At 31.0% G+C, this 18,309-nt stretch overlaps 1 protein-coding gene across 1 annotated transcript; it reads left to right on the top strand.

The window, feature by feature from the left end:
• The first annotated feature begins 1,199 nt into the window (after positions 1–1,199).
• LOC119685354 lies at positions 1,200–18,095 on the top strand. Its single transcript, XM_038099610.1, has 4 exons — positions 1,200–1,534; positions 16,835–17,063; positions 17,120–17,469; positions 17,528–18,095. The coding sequence occupies exons 2-4, from the start codon at positions 16,855–16,857 to the stop codon at positions 17,977–17,979; spliced, it is 1,011 nt and encodes a 336-aa protein (XP_037955538.1). The 5' UTR covers positions 1,200–1,534; positions 16,835–16,854; the 3' UTR covers positions 17,980–18,095.
• The last annotated feature ends 214 nt before the right edge of the window (positions 18,096–18,309 follow it).

The following is an 18,309-nucleotide window of genomic DNA, read 5'->3' as shown; positions in this document are numbered from 1 at the left end:
TTTTGTGGTGTAGTTTGAACTGCGATTGTGCAACTTCGTGCTTAATTGCCTTCATATGGCGCGACATTACCTGACCGGTGTTAACCCAACTGGCCCAAGTTACTAAATCGCCAAGCATGCTTAAAGTCAGAAATCAAACAATGAATATTAACAATTATAGTCACAGCAAATCACTTACATTTTCACAATTTGATGCAATTTATAAAAACAAAAAATTCAATAATATTTTATAATCGATTATATATTATAAGATTGAAGCTGTATTTGTTGCAAAATGTTAACAATAATGACGATGAGACATCGAAACCAATCATCTGTGATTGTGTTAAAATTGTTATTTAAAAATTAAATAAAATTTTCGTAAAATGCAATATATAAAATTCCTTAGGCAGCAAAATTCATAATCAAATTAATACCTTATAACAAAAAAGTTAGCAGTGGCTTTGTTGAAGCTTAAATACTAAAACTATTTGCAAGTCTCCCAACGGTGATCCAACGGATCAAGCAATTTTGCTTTCGTTTAGCGCACTATCGTAAAATTGTCTCTCAAGGACACTAGACCAGAAGATGGATTTGAATAAAACCGACAAGTGCGGGAAATGAATTATGTCTGGCCAAAGGAAACCCTAGAATATATTTTACGCGTATTGATATGATTTAATGCTACAATGTAAGGGATTTAAAATATTTCAGGTAACTCAACAGAAAATCAGAAAGATCGTCTAAATATATTAAAAAAATTGGGCAATAGGTCTACATTGGTAACTAACGAAGTCCCGCACTAATTGGATTCGCAGTTCTTAAGGAGTGTTACATCTCCAACAGGTATCGCTAAGAACCCAGATGTCTGTAAGTAGCATTAATGGCCATTTTATGCACATTTTTTTCCCAAATCCGTTTTAATTACATTTTAGTTTAAATATTTCATCATCATATTTAATTATTATAAAGTAAAATTTATTCAATATAAAATAATTTTTATAATTATTCTTTAATTTTATAGTCTTAATTAATTAATTTTTTGTTTATTTTTATCATTAATAGTTGTATTATCTTCTTACGTTTCGTTTTTCTAGAGACTAATTAAAAACAAAAACAAAACTCAACCGTCAAACAAAATAACAACTCGCACATGTTGTATACAACCGTCGTCGAACCAGTTCGAACTTCTTCAGTGTTTGAGGTCGTTTCATTAAAACTGTTCATCGGCAACCACAGTTTCGTAGCAAACTTTGCGCTTTTCGGTTGTTGGGGTTTCGGTGAGTCGCGCTATCGTCTACTTAACGATTTCAAATTCTCCAGTAAGAAATTTCGATTCACTGCAGTGTCTCACCTGCAAAGGAGAAATTGTGCCTTTGCCAAAAACGTGGAATTGGTACGCAGTCTTAACGGTTAATTAAAGCCAAAACGGTTGAGTGCAAAACGGCGTTTTCCAGACGTGCTACGGTTTTAATGACGTTCTCCACTTGAAATATTGGAATACTCGTGACAAAAAATTATTTTACAGATTAATTGCAATAAAGGGAAGCAGAAGGTGAATACAAGATTTTTATATGCAAAGATATTCAATATTTTTATTAAAGAAAAACAAAATAAAAGGAGATTCGTTATTATATTTCAAACCCAAAAGCAGAGTTTGTGCATTTAAGGCTCGAATCATTAGCATGCGTGAAGCTTAACGTCTCATTTTATGATGGATGAGTGTAGGCACGGAAGATTACGTTTTGAGGTATCTTCAGTGAATCTGCTCATGTAATTTGTCATGTACACATCAGTTTTGCGTGGTACTCGCCAGTTTTTATGTTAAATTTCTGAGTTAAGACGCCTAAGTACATTGAGAATTATTAAGTATTCCATGTCAGTTGCTTAAGTGTTCGTCACATACAGAATTCTTCTTCATTTGTTCAATTATTTTCAGTTGCTTCTTCATGTTGACATTGTAACTTTTTATGGATATTGTTTAAATTCAAGAGAACTTACAAAAGAGGGCTTGCCTTTCCTTACACTTTGTTAAGAGTGGGAACACTAAAGAATTAAGACTATTATATATGTCTGTTTGACAATGCTTTTCTACTTTGAATGCTTTTAACTGACTGAGTTATATTATAAAATAAGGTAAAAATGTACTTGTATAACATTAATCATCAAAATCAATATTTAACATGAATATAATCAATAAGTAATTAATTGACAGATTCATTTACTTTCATATAAAATGAATAAGTCATATCCATATATGAATTATGTTTATATATAGAATACGCAGCAGTACTTTATATTATATATAAAATATTACAAATATATATAAATAATACGATTTTCCCAACAATAACTGTATCATACGTCATTAACGTCTGAGAAAGAAGACCAGTAAAGCGACAAACACCATAATATCTATCAGCCAAGCGATAATACTGGCTTTAAATTCTGTAAATACTTATTTATGGAATATGTACAACTGTCCATCGCGTCTTAATAAATTCAGGCAAAGCAACCTTATTACGTTGTGAAGGGTTTCAGGCCACTCTGTATTCTGGTGCGAAACCATTTAAAAAGCACAGAATGAACTGTATATAGCTAAGACAAACTAAGAGACTCATTAATTCATCCAAAGAAATCTCAAATAAACTTCTAGAACTGGGTAAGGCGTATATCAGAAACATTACCTGGTATCTGACAGGGCACTCTAGCACGAGGTACTATCATAATAAAATAAACCTGAATCCAGTTTTTATCGCTAGTGTGGAATGGATGTTAAATCATCTAAACTCATCTCCATCTTAACAAGATGGAGCTGTTCGATGTGACAAAACACCATATCAGTTTGAATATAGAAGATACTTTTTGTTATATTCTATATTATTACTTAAATTTACTCTATGATAGGAATAAACTGGAATAAACCCATTTAACCACATCCGTAAAACACATCTATTAAGATCTATTAAAAGCGTTACTATCCTTTATCCCTTATAAAACTGATATTATTAAAGTATAAAATTCATTAAAACTAATATCTACCGCTGTTGATTTGACTTTAGTCTATTCATTGAAGTAATTTATGCTTAAAATTTGATATAATCAATTTCGTAACTTCATAAATTCATAGCTGATCAATCAGTTACCGTAATTTCCTTACCACTGCAGAAACATTATCGACATATCTTTCAATCTCCACACTTAAGCGCTATGGATTACATCACCTGGTGCAAAGCATGCCGATATACCGGAATTTTAAGATATGCAAAATTTGTTAATAAACCGAATTTAAAGAGTTAATATTTGTCAAATAAATTATAAACAATTTTTGATACTGTGTGATATGCGAATGCTTGTACCAAATCAAAAGTTTCGAATAAATTTCGCAATGTGGGCGTCTTAATTGTTTGCAGTTTTCACAGATAAAAAATATTTTTCATGCTTTGCACCATTTTTAAAAAATTTTTCAAAATTAATTTGAACGTGATTAAAGTTAATTTAATATATTTACATAAATATGCAAAATATTTCCTTCATGTTCGAAATCATTCTTAGTCTGTAAACAAAAGAACAGAAACTCTAAACGATCCAAGACAATGAAAATGGATAATGTGAATAAAACCACAAATTAATGGCAAAATGAGGCCAAGTGGCCGTCAAATATTTTATTGGAATTCACTTGTATTTTGTGTCTATTGGAATTTTTTTATTTATTTTGTTTTATTTTATTTTTTTTGTCATTTTTTTTTTGTATCTTATCAATATTCTTTCAGTCTTATTAGGAATGTCATTCATATGCAAAGACATCAAAAAATATTTTACATACAATTATGGCGGCTCGCGTCGATCGCAAGTTTGTTTTCTAAGTTTTTCGTTTTTTGGGAACATGCAAGAAACTTTCTTTCGAAGGAGAACAATAAAATTTTCATTATTTGTAGTAATTTTTAATAAATTGAACATTTCTATCTTTAAAGACATAGTTTTTATTGAAATCGATACAAAGAAAATTTTTGACACAATAGCGGAAAAGGAAAGTGATGACTTTCTTCATGAAGCCAGAAGAAAGCATCTTAGTTGAGATTAATTTATTTTAAATACAATAAATAATAATCCAAATAAAATGATAAAATTATGCTAATATTATTGAAATTGAATAAAATCCGTTTTATTACAAATTAAGTTACTTTACTGATAACGCCAAGATCATAAATTGCCATGACATAAATAAAACGATCAATTATTAAATTGATTCAGCCTGACTTTCAGAATGGACTTACTACCTTATTGAAATTTTTGTTCTGCCACGATCTACAAGAAACACATAGACATAGGAAAGGTGATATTAGCTTGAAATCCTTTCCGAATTTAACAGATATACAAATACGTCGATAACAAAATGTCATTGTCTACAGTGAAAATAATATACTAGAGTGTCGATGAATATCATCGATTGATACATCAATCAACATTTTAAAAAATTTAGTATACAATAACATAACTAAATTTCCAGCATTGAAGTATCTTTTTCTGATTTTAAGTAGCGCAACGAGAATTTCCTGTCACACGGCTCTTGCAGAAGATCTAGCGGTAATCGATCTATTATGAGAAAAAAATTATCATATTATATTATTTTATTTTTGGTTTTTAATCTGTAAGTCCCTTTCAATTAAATTATTAGTTATGTGCAAATATTCAATTTTAGCAAAAAACGTAAAACTTGTTCAATTTCGATAACAGTAAAATTTAAATATACTTCTGCATGTTGCAATCTCATGAAAACTTTCTAGAATAATTTTAGAAGATTACTTCAGTAAGAAGAGAAATCATCCTTTATTATATCTATTACTAGAACTTAATCAAATGTACTTTGAGTAAATTTACGAATTGGTTTATTCTTTAAAGGCTTCCCTTATTATCATCACAATAAATTCTTTTTACAATTTTCAAAGCAAAGACAAATGAAAGAAATGTTCAACATATTTATGACATGGAATCATCTCTTTAGTCTAATCCAATTTAGTTTAGAGTACATATCATCTATATAGTTATTTATTTCAATAACAAAAACTTAAACTGCGTACGCTTCTGTTTGGAAACAGTCGGGTCTACGCTCTGGAATTACTGGTCCACAACAACCAAGTACTTCCCATTATTACCATTGGACGATGAAATACTAAGAACTACAACAAACACTACTACTCTCTTCTTGGTTTAGTTATTTACACAACCACCATTTAAAAAATATAGTACATTAATTGCATATAGCTTGCTGGGTAGTCTTAAAAGTAAATAAGTTTGAATTCTCCTCCGGTCTGTAAACATACGGTTACGTTTAAATCACTTTTGAAAGCACATATTTATTGAAACTTATATTTTAATTGTTGGATTAAGCGTTCACACTGATAACACCAAAATCACTGCAACTGATTGCTAAAATCGATATTAAAATAGCCATTAAAAGAGTAAATTAATATATAATTACACGTAACCATAATAAATCTATGGGAAGTATTTAGGGGCCATTAGCCTCACATGCGCTTATTACACACTCTTTGTCATGCTGCATATCCATCTTATAAGCAAACCAAAGCAATTAATAGCAAATCAAAATAAATAAACAAATTTGTCATTGACTTGATCTCAGTAAATACTTAACATAAGACATAAGCTCATAAATTAATTCATGAAAATAACATAAAATTATTAAATACTTAAATACAATAGTTGAAAAAATGTATCTTAAGTAGCGTTTAAATTACGTACAAGACAAATGCTCCGTATCGTTTCGTTTTTTGTGGTATCATGGCTGATTAGTATTTTTCCCAATAAACTCATTAGATACTAAAAAAATAATTCGTAACAAAAAATATCTTCTGCTGTTAAATTATAAAATTTTACTAATAAAACAACATAGAATAATCATAAAAGCTAACAAAACAAAATATAAAATAACAATAATCCGGCAGACACATCGATAGACATATCGGCGGACAGATGAGTGGGGAAGCGTAAGACGACTGCGAAGACTGAACGTACTTATTAAGCCCAAGACTCCATAATATTTGGAAGACCTTCAGTCAAGGCAAATGCTGTTTCAGAGAGAAAAGGTACAAAATCTTGACCATTCATTACGAGTATTTTTGTTTCGTGTTAATTTCAGCATTAAATTAATTAAATGGATGCATTTAAAGTTGTGAAAAGCAATTACTGATATTGGAAGTGCTTTTGTGCTTTATCTGAACATTCAAGGCAGGTATAGTTAAACAGTAGTAAAAGTACAGATGCTGTTAACATTACTAATGCAGCCATACCTTAATTATATTTTAAGTGGCAGCGATAATGTTTTTGGCCCTTTGGACTATTTTGTGTGAATTTAATAAGTTTATTTTGTATACTGAAGAAGTAGCTACATCGACATACATAAATCTACTTGGAGTAGATTTAAAATGCAATCTGTACATTTTATCATGTGACCACATATGGAAAAAGCGAGATCTGTCATTGATAATTTGAATATCGGTTAGTAGGAATATTATAATTACATATTACATATGTATATGTATGTATGTATATTTATTCAAAAGACATTGGTAGATTGTGATTCGAAGGAAATCATACGTAGAACTTGATAAATGGCACGGATTGGTCTCAGACGTAGCCCTCTGGAATCCAGTCGCCCCTCGAAGATCATTATCAACATCCAACCCTTTGATTTTCATTGTTTATTTTCATTGCTATTGTTTTTCTAAAAGCATAATAGGTAAATGGTATAGGTTTCATTGAATTTCACAAACTCTGCTTAAATTTTACATATAAATACTTTACAATTAATCAAATTAAATTTCTTGAATTCCTTAATTTTTGCTTTGAGATATTATTCGAGGTTTCAATTGTATTTTTTTCTGAGATGCCTCGTCATTGTCACCGTTCGAATTTGCTACAATTACAAATTTAATGCAATTCTTCTACGCCTGCCTCAGTTGCTTAGTTTCCTTCTTCAGTGAGATTACAAAAAATTACAAAGACAAAGATTTGTGTGAATTTTGAACTGCTTTTTTCGTGTTTTTCAAAGAAAACAAACGAATTGAATGCATCTTTACTTTAAACTCAACGTGGGAAAATTAAAAATATGAAGTTTTGTGCGAATTATTTTGTAATGAACACAACCGACAAAATTTAAATAACAATGCTCCAGAAAAGTTAATAGAGTGAATCCGAGCACTTGTAGAAATGCATAAAAAATCTTTAACTTGAGGTTTTGAGGTCTACTAAACTTGCGAAAAGGTTATAATTCTAATAAAATCTGCAACACAACCTTAATGATGATGAAAATTAAATCAAACTACTTCACTTGATATAATATAATATATAAATATATAACATATAAATCGCTATTTGATAACTGATTTTGCAGTATAGCATGGCATTATAGTTACAGCATCGACCTTAGTCGCCCAACTCAATTCGAACGAAGTAATTGATTTTTTTAGCATATATCTATCTATATATATAAAAATTTCTAAATTTTTTTAACATTGGGCTTCACATTTTTGAGAGATACCATGAGTCTTTAAAAATTTCAAAATGACTGTTATCATCTGACTTACTGCAGATAGCAACATTTTATCATTGATATATTTGTATACATAAAGTTCATGTCATCAAGCCTCCTTCCCGGTTGCGCATCCTTCTTGGTCTTACAACTATTGTTCACATCAAAGCACTATGCAGACTATCATTTTTCAGTGTCATACAAGAATGAAAATCCATAAATGACACTCAAAAATGATAGTCTGCACCTTTGACTGACTCGCAACCAACATCATTCATCTTCTCGCCAACATGTTGTGAATGATAGTCTGTCACCCAAAAACTTGCATTCGTCATTCAAGAGCATATTTTTGCGTATTTACACTAACACACTTACCTACAGCGTGCGACACACATTTACAGCGTGCGTAAACACCCTTATTTTTCAAAAATTTTGCTTGAATGCGAACTCTTGAATGTGAGCATGTTCAAGTTCGGTGCATAATATTACTTCTAAAATTGATAGTAAAAAATCGTACGTTATTCTAAAGGTTTTCAAGTTAATAACATACTGTCACAAACTTCTCATAAAAATATAACTATTAGATACTTAAAATATATATTGTGTTATATCTAATTGAAGTTTAGTTTTAAAAAATTAAAGATAATATTTGAATATTTAAAACTCTAATTAATATTAATGCATTAAATATGATAATCCATTTACTTAATTGTAAATGTACTGTATAAGAGCACCTGACTTCAAAATAAAAGGTCATTCATTAATAGTTGCAACAAAAACCCATCAAACCTAAATACGAAGCGATGCGACGGACTTGAGTATATACAAATTTCCTAAATATTAGTTAAAATTAAAAAAAATTATGTTGAACTGTTATTAACATTAATTGGTGAACAAATTACAAACTTTTTACTGCAAGCAACAGCAGCCTCAAAAAATAGGTCTTACTTTGCTATTGGTCCATTTGTTTGCCAGTAAGTTTCATTGTTGGAAATTGCAGCAATTTAAGTTGCTTCATAAAACAATAAAAATTTTAATTTAAAAAGACTTTTTTAATCCTCAAAAATGAAGTTTCTAATTAAAAAAAAAACTAACGTTTAAAGACATATTAAGTAATTGGCTTAATGCAAAGAAGTTAGTAAAATGACGTTTTTTTTATATTTTAAAGTTATTAATTTATTAAGTTCGCAACTAATTATATTCATACTCGTATAAAATTAATGACGTGGGAGCGCGGATACTCTCCTAAGTTAACTGCCTTTAAGTCAACCACTGGCCTCTTAATATTTCTAAATAAATCTAAATTTATTATTAATTTATGAGGAATGCATTGTAATCGCAGTGGCAAATAGTTTTAAGACACATTTTCCTCCACTTGACCAAATTAATTACCAATTCAACAACTTCATAGGCACTTCTTTGATTTATGCTGACAACTGAAAATCTCTTGAATGCCACTCTCACCTCTGGCGTTTTTGATGAACGCGTCAATTCGTATCTGAAAGATGCTCAACTCATGGTCTTTTGTAATCGCCTCTGCATTTGTTGTTATTGTCGGAATTGCCGTGGTTGATTGAAACAAATGGGCACTAATTTGTACATTAACTTGAGCTTTTGTTTATAACTATTTATTAAAAAAACACAAGTTATGAATTCGAGTTTTGCTGCGGTTTTCTTTTTGTTGAGTTTTTTGAAATTAATTTTATGCATTAGTTTTACAATTTTGTCTGAGGTGCGAGCCTTATGTGTGCCGATGCTTATTTAAATATTGAGTAACCAAGTTTATGCATAAGCCAGCTTTTCTGCAGCTTTTATGGTTTTATTTGTATATGATTTCGATTCGATATTTGCAAATCCGCAAATCAACAAATTACTGCAATGGTTAATGATTTTTTAATTTCATTTTGAACGCCTCAACTTAAAAGATACCATACAAAGGCATAGGCTGCAATAAAACTGTGCGAAATGATAGAAAAAAATTGCAAAAAATTTGTGGAAATAATTTTTTGGTCATTAATTTATTATATAAATTTACATTTTATGAATGGGTTACTAGTCAAATGGTTTTTCTTAAATATTAATTAGTTTGTAATGCAGAATCATAAATATTATGGTTTTGCTTTAAAAAAAAAACATTGTCATGTATGTGAGATAGTTCCCAATTCAAAATTGTATCTCAAAGAGCATCTTTAGGATAGAAATAACATACATATTGGAAGCATAATTTGCTTTCAAAAAACGTTATATCTTCAACTATGATTAGTATATAATCCTAATCCTTTTCAGTTTCATTTTATGGCTTTTGATGTCATTATTTATTATATTTGATTAAGTTATTTTACTTAATTACATATACTAGTAGTTTTTTTAGGTATTCATAATCCTTTTTCCAAGAAAAGGACTGTGAATAGACTGTGAATTTCTATCCACAGTCTCAGTTTGATATTCAGAAATCTTTTGCAGGTAATATTCTACCCTTCATTTGAAAAGTTGATATCTTCTATCTTTTAGTCAAGCCATTGGAAGCCAATACCCTACATACTCCTATGCTTATATTACAGTGCTAAGTTCATTTACAAATGAAACTCTACCTGAAACTCTGAATAAAAAGAAGTTGCTTTAGAATCCAAATCTAATCTTAATCTTCAAATAAACTAGAGTAAATTATATATCTAATTATTTTATATATCCAAAAATATTTAAAAAAAACTTACGGCTAACTATTGGATAAATAAAAATTGATAGTTTTTTAGCTTAGAATCCTAAATCTGACTTGACTTTATAAAACCTTAATAAAATTCATATATTTGACAAATGGCTGAAGCTATTCATACTATATATTAAGGTAATTTTAAAAGGCATTTTCTTTTACGAAATATAATCCAATTTGTATCTCAAAAACAATATTAAGCCATGAGTTCCTACCGTTTTTCATTAATAGTCAAAAAAGTTGATTATTGTAGAAATTTGGAATATATTTTAATATATTTGAAGTCGCCCATATTTACCAGGAGCGGTAAGGAAAGAGGTTATTTAATTACATAAACATATTTGATAATGAATATTTAAGTAACATTAAGTCCCATTTCATGTGATTTGCAAGTACCTGAACTGAATTTGCAATTGAAATTTATTTAAAACTGCAGCTGCGACGTAATTCACTTGCACATGTGTTCAAATGGTTCAAATGGTTCCAATGGTCATTAAATTCCAGTGCAAAAGTTGCGGTGAAAAATTATTTCAAGTATTGAATATTTTTATTAAAGAAATGACCATTTAGTAACCTTCACGTTTGCACACACCTTAGAGCACTTGGCAAGATATTTGAATTAAACAGAAACTCGGTTTCATTGTTCCAAAGCAAAAAAAAATGTTTTTCAATGAAGCACATCGGATCGCATATTAACATTTTTAATTTAATAAACAATTTTTTGTATAATCGACTTACAAATAATAAAAATTATGCATGATATTCATATGCAAATCATATACTTACAACTAACATACGTACTAATTATGTTTATTTAGCACATTAAATCGTTTTGCAAATTAATTAAGTAAAATTAAACATAGCAAAAAGTATATCAAAAATCCTATATAAAAATATCCAGAAATCGTCATTCTAATTGAACCCAAACTGATACAATCAGACTTCACACTATGGATGATATAATCCCTCTAAACATTTACTAGTGTCATGCCTCTTCTACTTTGCACAATTTGCACAATACATGTACAATATAAGCAGTGGTATTCTCTGAGGAACTCAACTTAAAACTATCCTTTCGACTACGAAAAAATCACTGAAGTATTTTTCAGGCAGAAGTTACTGCTATACATTTCACAATTAAATTATCTTGCCACAATGAAATATTGAACGAAATACTTACATACTATCCAAATGTTGAACTAGATGTCGATCTATTCAATGGTTAACCTGAGATGGATTCTGGGTCATAGGGATATTTTTGACATAATGCCGATGAATCGGGCTGCAGCGAAATACGGCTTCACATTCAAACCACATTCAATAGTTGCGGCTTCACAACATTCAATAGTCAAACTGATTAACCGTACAGTAAATAGTCAAATGGCGAACCAAAGACGGTGCAATGAATAAACTTGTCTAGCCATACTTATGACATAATCTCACTAAAACCAGAAAAGATTTGAGCAACTATTTAAGCTTGCTTGCCACGTATTCGGTACTATCGCCATATTGATAGAACACTGTCTCTTTAACAGGCACGCCCAAGAATTATGGACTCCCCTTAACAACTACTGTCATAGTTGTGGATCAGACAAAGATACGAAAAGTGTTGCATATTTGCTCTGTCATTGTCCGGCACTCATCAGAAGGCGTACTTCTACTGTGAAGTCAGGCCCTTTTTCTGAAATGTTAGCTGAACCTCACTAGCAGAGGCATTATAGACAAAAGGCATTAAACCGACAAATTGTCAATTTTAAGGTCTACTAGGAAGAGTTAACGATATATATATATATCTGGTATCACAATATGCAATTCACAATAGACAATTCTAGGGTTCTTAGTAAGCTAGTTCATAACATACTAAGGTATTTATTGAATTTTGTAGCTTACACCTATAATAAATAAGGATAAATATTGAACTAACAAAATATTATCATTTTGAAAATATATACTAGTTGCTTATTTTTGGAATTTTGACTTCCAAGACTTCAATTATTTCTTTTAGCTATCTGATTTTAGGAAATTGTAATTGGAGTATCTACACATATACGTATTCAATAAGACAACTGACTATATATAAATAATTTATTATAAATAAATAATCGCTCATACATTTTTACGTGTGAGCTTTTGATTTCAGTCAATAAACTTTCCATTGCTTTCTTTTGTTTTTTATTTATTTATATTTTTTATTTATTTTTATTATCCCGAAGAAGCAAATGCTGCTGCAGCAATTGCTACAAGCCAGCAATAAGTTCAACGCACTCATAATATTGTTATTGAGTTTCTAGTTTCCATATTTGCTGCAATTGTTGCAAGAGTTCCAAGCGTTCCAAGATTTGCTTCCGTGTCACATATTTTCTTTACACAAACATAAGGTGGTTTCTATTCAAAACCAAATATTTGAGACAGATACGTTAGTACTACAAGTAAGAGTATCTGAAAAGCCGATATCTTATATATGCAAATATATGCAAACATTTTTTGAGTATGAAATCTGTTTGTGCCGAATTTTATTTCATAACTCACACTTCATTAATTTGCAAAAATAATCAGGTATCTCCTATCTTCTCGATTCGTTTTATTTGCTTTTGTATCTCTATTGCAAATCTCAAAGCATTGTTATCGTGTGAGGTAAGGTTACATTGGCACTGATGGCTGGTGGTAGTAAATTTCACTGCAGAGGTTTTATGTTTTTTCCCGCAAAGCATCGCTGGCATTTGAGTCGAGATACTTTTGCAGTTTGCTATTAAATTACAACGAAGCAACCTTCAGCAAATGCATTTCTCAGCTGCGTGCACTTGAAAAGCAACGCTGCAGCAACGCGGTAACGGCGCGGTAGCTGCCTCGTGACTACATGCGCGCCAATCTATGCAACAAGTGGCATTTACAAAACATGTGCAGTTCGGGTTACATGTGAGCAGAAAATGCAAAAAATTTCAAGATTTATTAGACTATATAATGTATTAATTAAGAGAGATAATGGCGCGTTTAATGTTTATACTTTTCCCTAATAGCTCTTATTTGAATTGTTTGCTTGACGTTTGGAGAAGTACTTCATTGAAAAGCATTATTAAAGTTTTAGGGGACGGTTGAAGAGAAGAGTTTACGGAGGAAAAGTTATAACTTTCACTGGTTTTAATTGCTCCATTGACTTTTAAATGGAAGTGTTATGTACCTTAAGGAACGAAGCCTAAAAAATATGCATGAAAACCATCCCTTTAAAGGCAGCCGACTATATCCCTTCTATTCCACCGATTTTTTAATATATATTAAATTTTCTCAGTTCAATTGATCACGTCTTTGAATTATCGTAACAAATAGTTTCTTGTCATACCTATAGTCTACACTCAGTCAGTTTCCAACTGACAAAAATTAGTTTTCACTTGTAATCTGCATCTGCTATGCTTTTTTATACTTTATCTGTGCTTATCTCTAATATATAATAGAGATGGTAAATGTTCATAAGTATATGCAGACCACAAAAGGTGAAAATGAATAACAAATTGTACATCATCATTTATCGAATTGCTTTTGTCAAAGTTCTTCTAAAATCAATGTACTCAATTTGTTCCAGACATGTCACCTTGGGGGTTTAAAGGAGATAAAACCATCCACCGTCCATCCACATCCACCATCCACAAAAGTATAATCGATCTAGCATTTTATCTAAAAGCTTTCCGCGAAAATTTCTTGGTATAGGTTTGATTTTTCTCGATCTGACGCGATGGCTCTTCAATCACATTCAACCGTTTTGGTCTTATCTATATTTCCTTGTTGCCCTTGTGATTGTTATGCCTTAAATGCTGAGATAAATCACGTTCCACTCCTCTTTTATGTGATTGATCTTATAATTGTACTAGATTCGAATAGTTCATCGTTTTCATAAGAAAACTACCTACAAACAAACACATAATCACATTATGTGGTATAAAAATATGTTTACCAACATTTTGCATTGACTGTGTGTAGATACATTGTGAACGCCTCAGTGATTTTATATTAACACTTGGCTATCTTTAAATTGCCTTGAATTAATTCTCTTAAATACAGTTTCCCTATATAAAAATCAACAAACAGAAAATAATTAAAGAAGAATGGTGTACCAAGTTCATGGTTTTAATACGTCTTCTTGGAGACGCCTTAACTATTAAATATTTACAGAAGTCATTCTGATCTAAGTTAATTGCGGTAGGGAAAGCCTTGCAAAAAATTATTTTATATAAAAATTTTGGTTAGTGAAACTCTTTTAGGTCAATGGAATACACATGCGTGGTCATTTTAAATGACCATGAGAGGCAGTTCATTCGATTTACGAAGGCTCGATATCAATTTCCGTTCCTTAGCTAAATTTAAGTATTTTCATTTTTGAAATCAATTTTATTGCCATTCGTAATTGAATTTTAAATTATTTTAGATTGGTGAAAATGGGATTAAGGTTATACTAACTATGCTATCTAGCCAAGTTGTATAAGAGAAAATAAAACTTAATATAAAATTTCTTATAACTACATAAGACAATATGTGTGTTTATAAATTTTGCAAACATATGGCAGTTGCTTTAAATAAAATTATATATTACATTCTTCAATATTTTACATAACAGACATAGGATAGTAGAAGTTTACCCACTACCTATTGTAATAATATTTATTCACAGCCGTTCAGTTCTCAACATTTGGGGGAATGCTTTGCTTCAGTTAAAACCTTACAACTATCGTAAATAGATGGATAGAGAGAAGATCCCTTATAGTAGATTACATCAGTTCACTAGAATTAGCATTGAAGATAAAGGTATTTTCATAAGAAATATTTTCTAGTGTTTACCCTTGATACAATCCTAACTTCGCCATTGATAGAACGTTTTCATTATTAGTTTTGACAATTATTAGTAGTGCCTAGTGTTTTACTTTGATTCCTTCATTTAATCATTATTTGAGTGGACCAATACAAAGGGAAAGTTTGGTTTATTAAAAGTCCGATTTGGATTGGATATTGTAAATATATCTCTAAATGGTTACATAATTAACAATTAAGGCCACATGTTGTGAGAGGTGACAATACAATCGACAGTAGTGTCTAAGTGAATTGGTAAATTTTACTGACCAACAAACCTGAGTGTTAGGTTGCACTTAACATTTAAATGCGTCTAAACCAAAATATTACACAGTATGTGAGTTGCAAGTATGTTTTAGTCAATATGTAAAATCGATGTTTATCTATGGTAGACAAGATCAAAATATCAAAATACATGCTCTATCTTAAAATTAAATTTAATTTTAAGCTGTGAAATTTTACGTAAACAATGAGATACTTTAACAATAGTCAACATCACCACTAGAGGAAATTTTAAGTGCGAAAATATTTCTCCAAATTTATTTTCCATCACATCACGATCGTATTCTTTCAATTCAAGTTCAAGCGTAACCAACAAGTCCACTGTTGTTACCTGTCCTGATTCGGTTATGTTACAATCGAACACAAATTGTAAGGAAACAACTTCCTTAAACGAGGAAACTGAGTTATGTAAAGACGCAAAATAACTGCAATTGATCGACGCCACCAAAATAGTACAAGAGAAGTTTCGCAACATCCACATCAATAACAAATGGCTAATCGCATCGAGTGATCTTCCGTCTTTGGGTTTCCGCTCACTGCAACAAAGTTGGCGAACAAGATTTAAGCGTGCAAAAATGCTATTAAGCCACTTAGTCTCTTACTCTTACGCATTCGACTATATTGCCACAGTTTTGCTTTACTGCCAGAGGAGACTTAGTGTCAGTTGTGGCATGGGTTGGTTAAAACGTGATTTAAAGTTGCTATGGCTCTTATATTCGCTGTGCAGATTTATACAAAATCAAACTTGTTTCATTGACAGTTGGAGTTACTGGCTCTAATATGCAGAGCCACTCAAGATTTTCTCACGACATTTCACAGCACTCATTCGGTTCGAAACCAGAAATCGAAGTTAATTATTTAATATCAGGAATTTTTGGAAAACAATTATAGTATTTAATTCATAATATCTACAATTAATGTAAACACTATTATAAGCACATACTCATAAAAAGTCATGTTGAGGATATGATTTGAGTGATTTCTTTTTATATTTATCTATTCTTTCCCACAAATCCCATAAAGCAATTATGATAGGTTGGTTATTAGTTCTGTTTCCAATTTTTTGAAATCCATTAAAAATGCTTTCCTTCTGTCTTGTATCTTAAATAGTTACTATTTAGGATTAATGAGAATATAGCAGTCAAGTTTCCAAAAGCAACAGGTTTTTAGGGAAGTAATTTGGTCACAGCTTATCAGTCTGTTCATCAGTAATGACTAAAGGTCTGTTAAATTGCATAAATTTTACATTAGATGTGTCATAAGCTTTCTTTAGTTAAGGTAACTTTTAGATTATCATCACAAAACAAAACGAAACAGACGAACTATAACCAAATATCCAAATTACTTCACAATCTATGCAGTGCAATAGGTTAATGGTTACTAAAATGATTTGAACTATTATCCAATTACACAACAATAAAATAAAACAAATATGTAAGATGATATATTAACCTATTTTCTTGTTAAATTTTCAGAATACTTTTGAAAAATTATCATGCGAGAACGCAGTCAATCAAAGCCACGCCGACGTGGTCCAAAATTACCTCTACCAGCACGTGATATTTATGATGAACATTTTGAAGCTATGGAGTCACCTTACTATATGATTGACAATACTGAAGATATTTATGGCACTACATTATCACCGACACAGCGCTGCTATGTAGATCCATGGGACCTTGAAAACTATGATTATGTACGAAAGTAAGTGATCAAACAGTACGCATCTAAGACCTATTAATAAATTCGAAAAATTTCAGAAAAGTGAATACCACTCCTTCGAATAATGGTGGCTATTATGATGCACCTATATCACCAAGTCCAGCTGGTGAGCCTGTTGAAACAGGATACTATTACAAATCACGTACAGACTTACAGGATAATATAACATCAACACGGATGTCGTCGTCTACAATGCCGAGAAATCGTCGTCGCTCCCATTACCAATGTGATTTAGACTGTTGCGCGCCCAGCTTACACAGGCGTTACAATGACCCTTACGGATTTTATGAAACTAATGATGACAAATATGCTGATTATATGCAACATATGACAGCCAATTTACTGGAAGAAGAGGATTTTGAACAAACTATTTACAATGGCTATGGTGGTAAGAAATTAAATAAGCAAATATTATTACCAATAGATAAATATTTTATGTATAACAGGGATCTCTTCATCTTCTTCTACGGAACCGCATAGTTCAATAGGTGACGAATCCGTTTCCACACTTATGCTGCACACACCGGGCTTTGGTGCCGTCTCACGCAAGCGTGGCCTTGTTTTACCAAAACCAGCACCAAAGTTAGAGTTTCCAGCACCGCCACCTTTGCCACCCACATATGATTACTGCAGTCCATACGCTACAATGCCATATTGCATCGCATCGGAATGCTATGAGTGCATATCGCAGGCGCAGCGTTCATCGCTAATATACGCCAGTCCATCTACATATGGAAGCACATCTATATATAATACCACATTGGGACGTCGTCCGTCGTCTTCGCTCTATGGTGGAATTTATTCAAGCAAATTCGGATTGAGCAAAAAGGGACTATTACAGATTGATTACTCGTGCAGCTGGAACGATTTAGATCGCGTGATCAGTCACAATTATTAGTTTAAAACAAACTGATTAAGCGAAATATATTATTTTATTAAACAATATATGTATTTTATTCAAGTCATCAATTTTGTTTTGTAAAAAATCTGGTATTTAAATAGAAATAATTTAATTAAATATCATTGCTGTTTTAATAAGAAAAATGCACCTCAAAAAATTAAAAAAACATTGACTGTGGCATAGTTTTGAGAACTTTTTGTCAACAATGTTGCTACACACACAGCAACATTTCAATATTTTTAGCAACATTAAAACGTTTTGTTAATACTCTGCGATAATTCGAAGAAGCAATATGATTTATTTCGCTTCTATATTTGATTTTACTTA

The sequence above is a fragment of the Teleopsis dalmanni genome, chromosome 2, assembly GCF_002237135.1.
Source record: "Teleopsis dalmanni isolate 2A chromosome 2, ASM223713v2, whole genome shotgun sequence".
NCBI classification, from domain to species: Eukaryota; Metazoa; Arthropoda; class Insecta; order Diptera; family Diopsidae; genus Teleopsis; species Teleopsis dalmanni.
This window is presented reverse-complemented; position numbering and strand designations above follow the sequence as displayed.

Coding starts and splice junctions, on each gene's coding strand:
- LOC119685354 (XM_038099610.1), top strand. CDS start 16,855: ATGCGAGAACGCAGTCAATCAAAGCCACGCCGACGTGGTCCAAAATTA. Junction 17,064..17,119: donor AACTATGATTATGTACGAAA/GTAAGTGATCAA, acceptor GAAAAATTTCAG/AAAAGTGAATACCACTCCTT. Junction 17,470..17,527: donor TATTTACAATGGCTATGGTG/GTAAGAAATTAA, acceptor TATGTATAACAG/GGATCTCTTCATCTTCTTCT.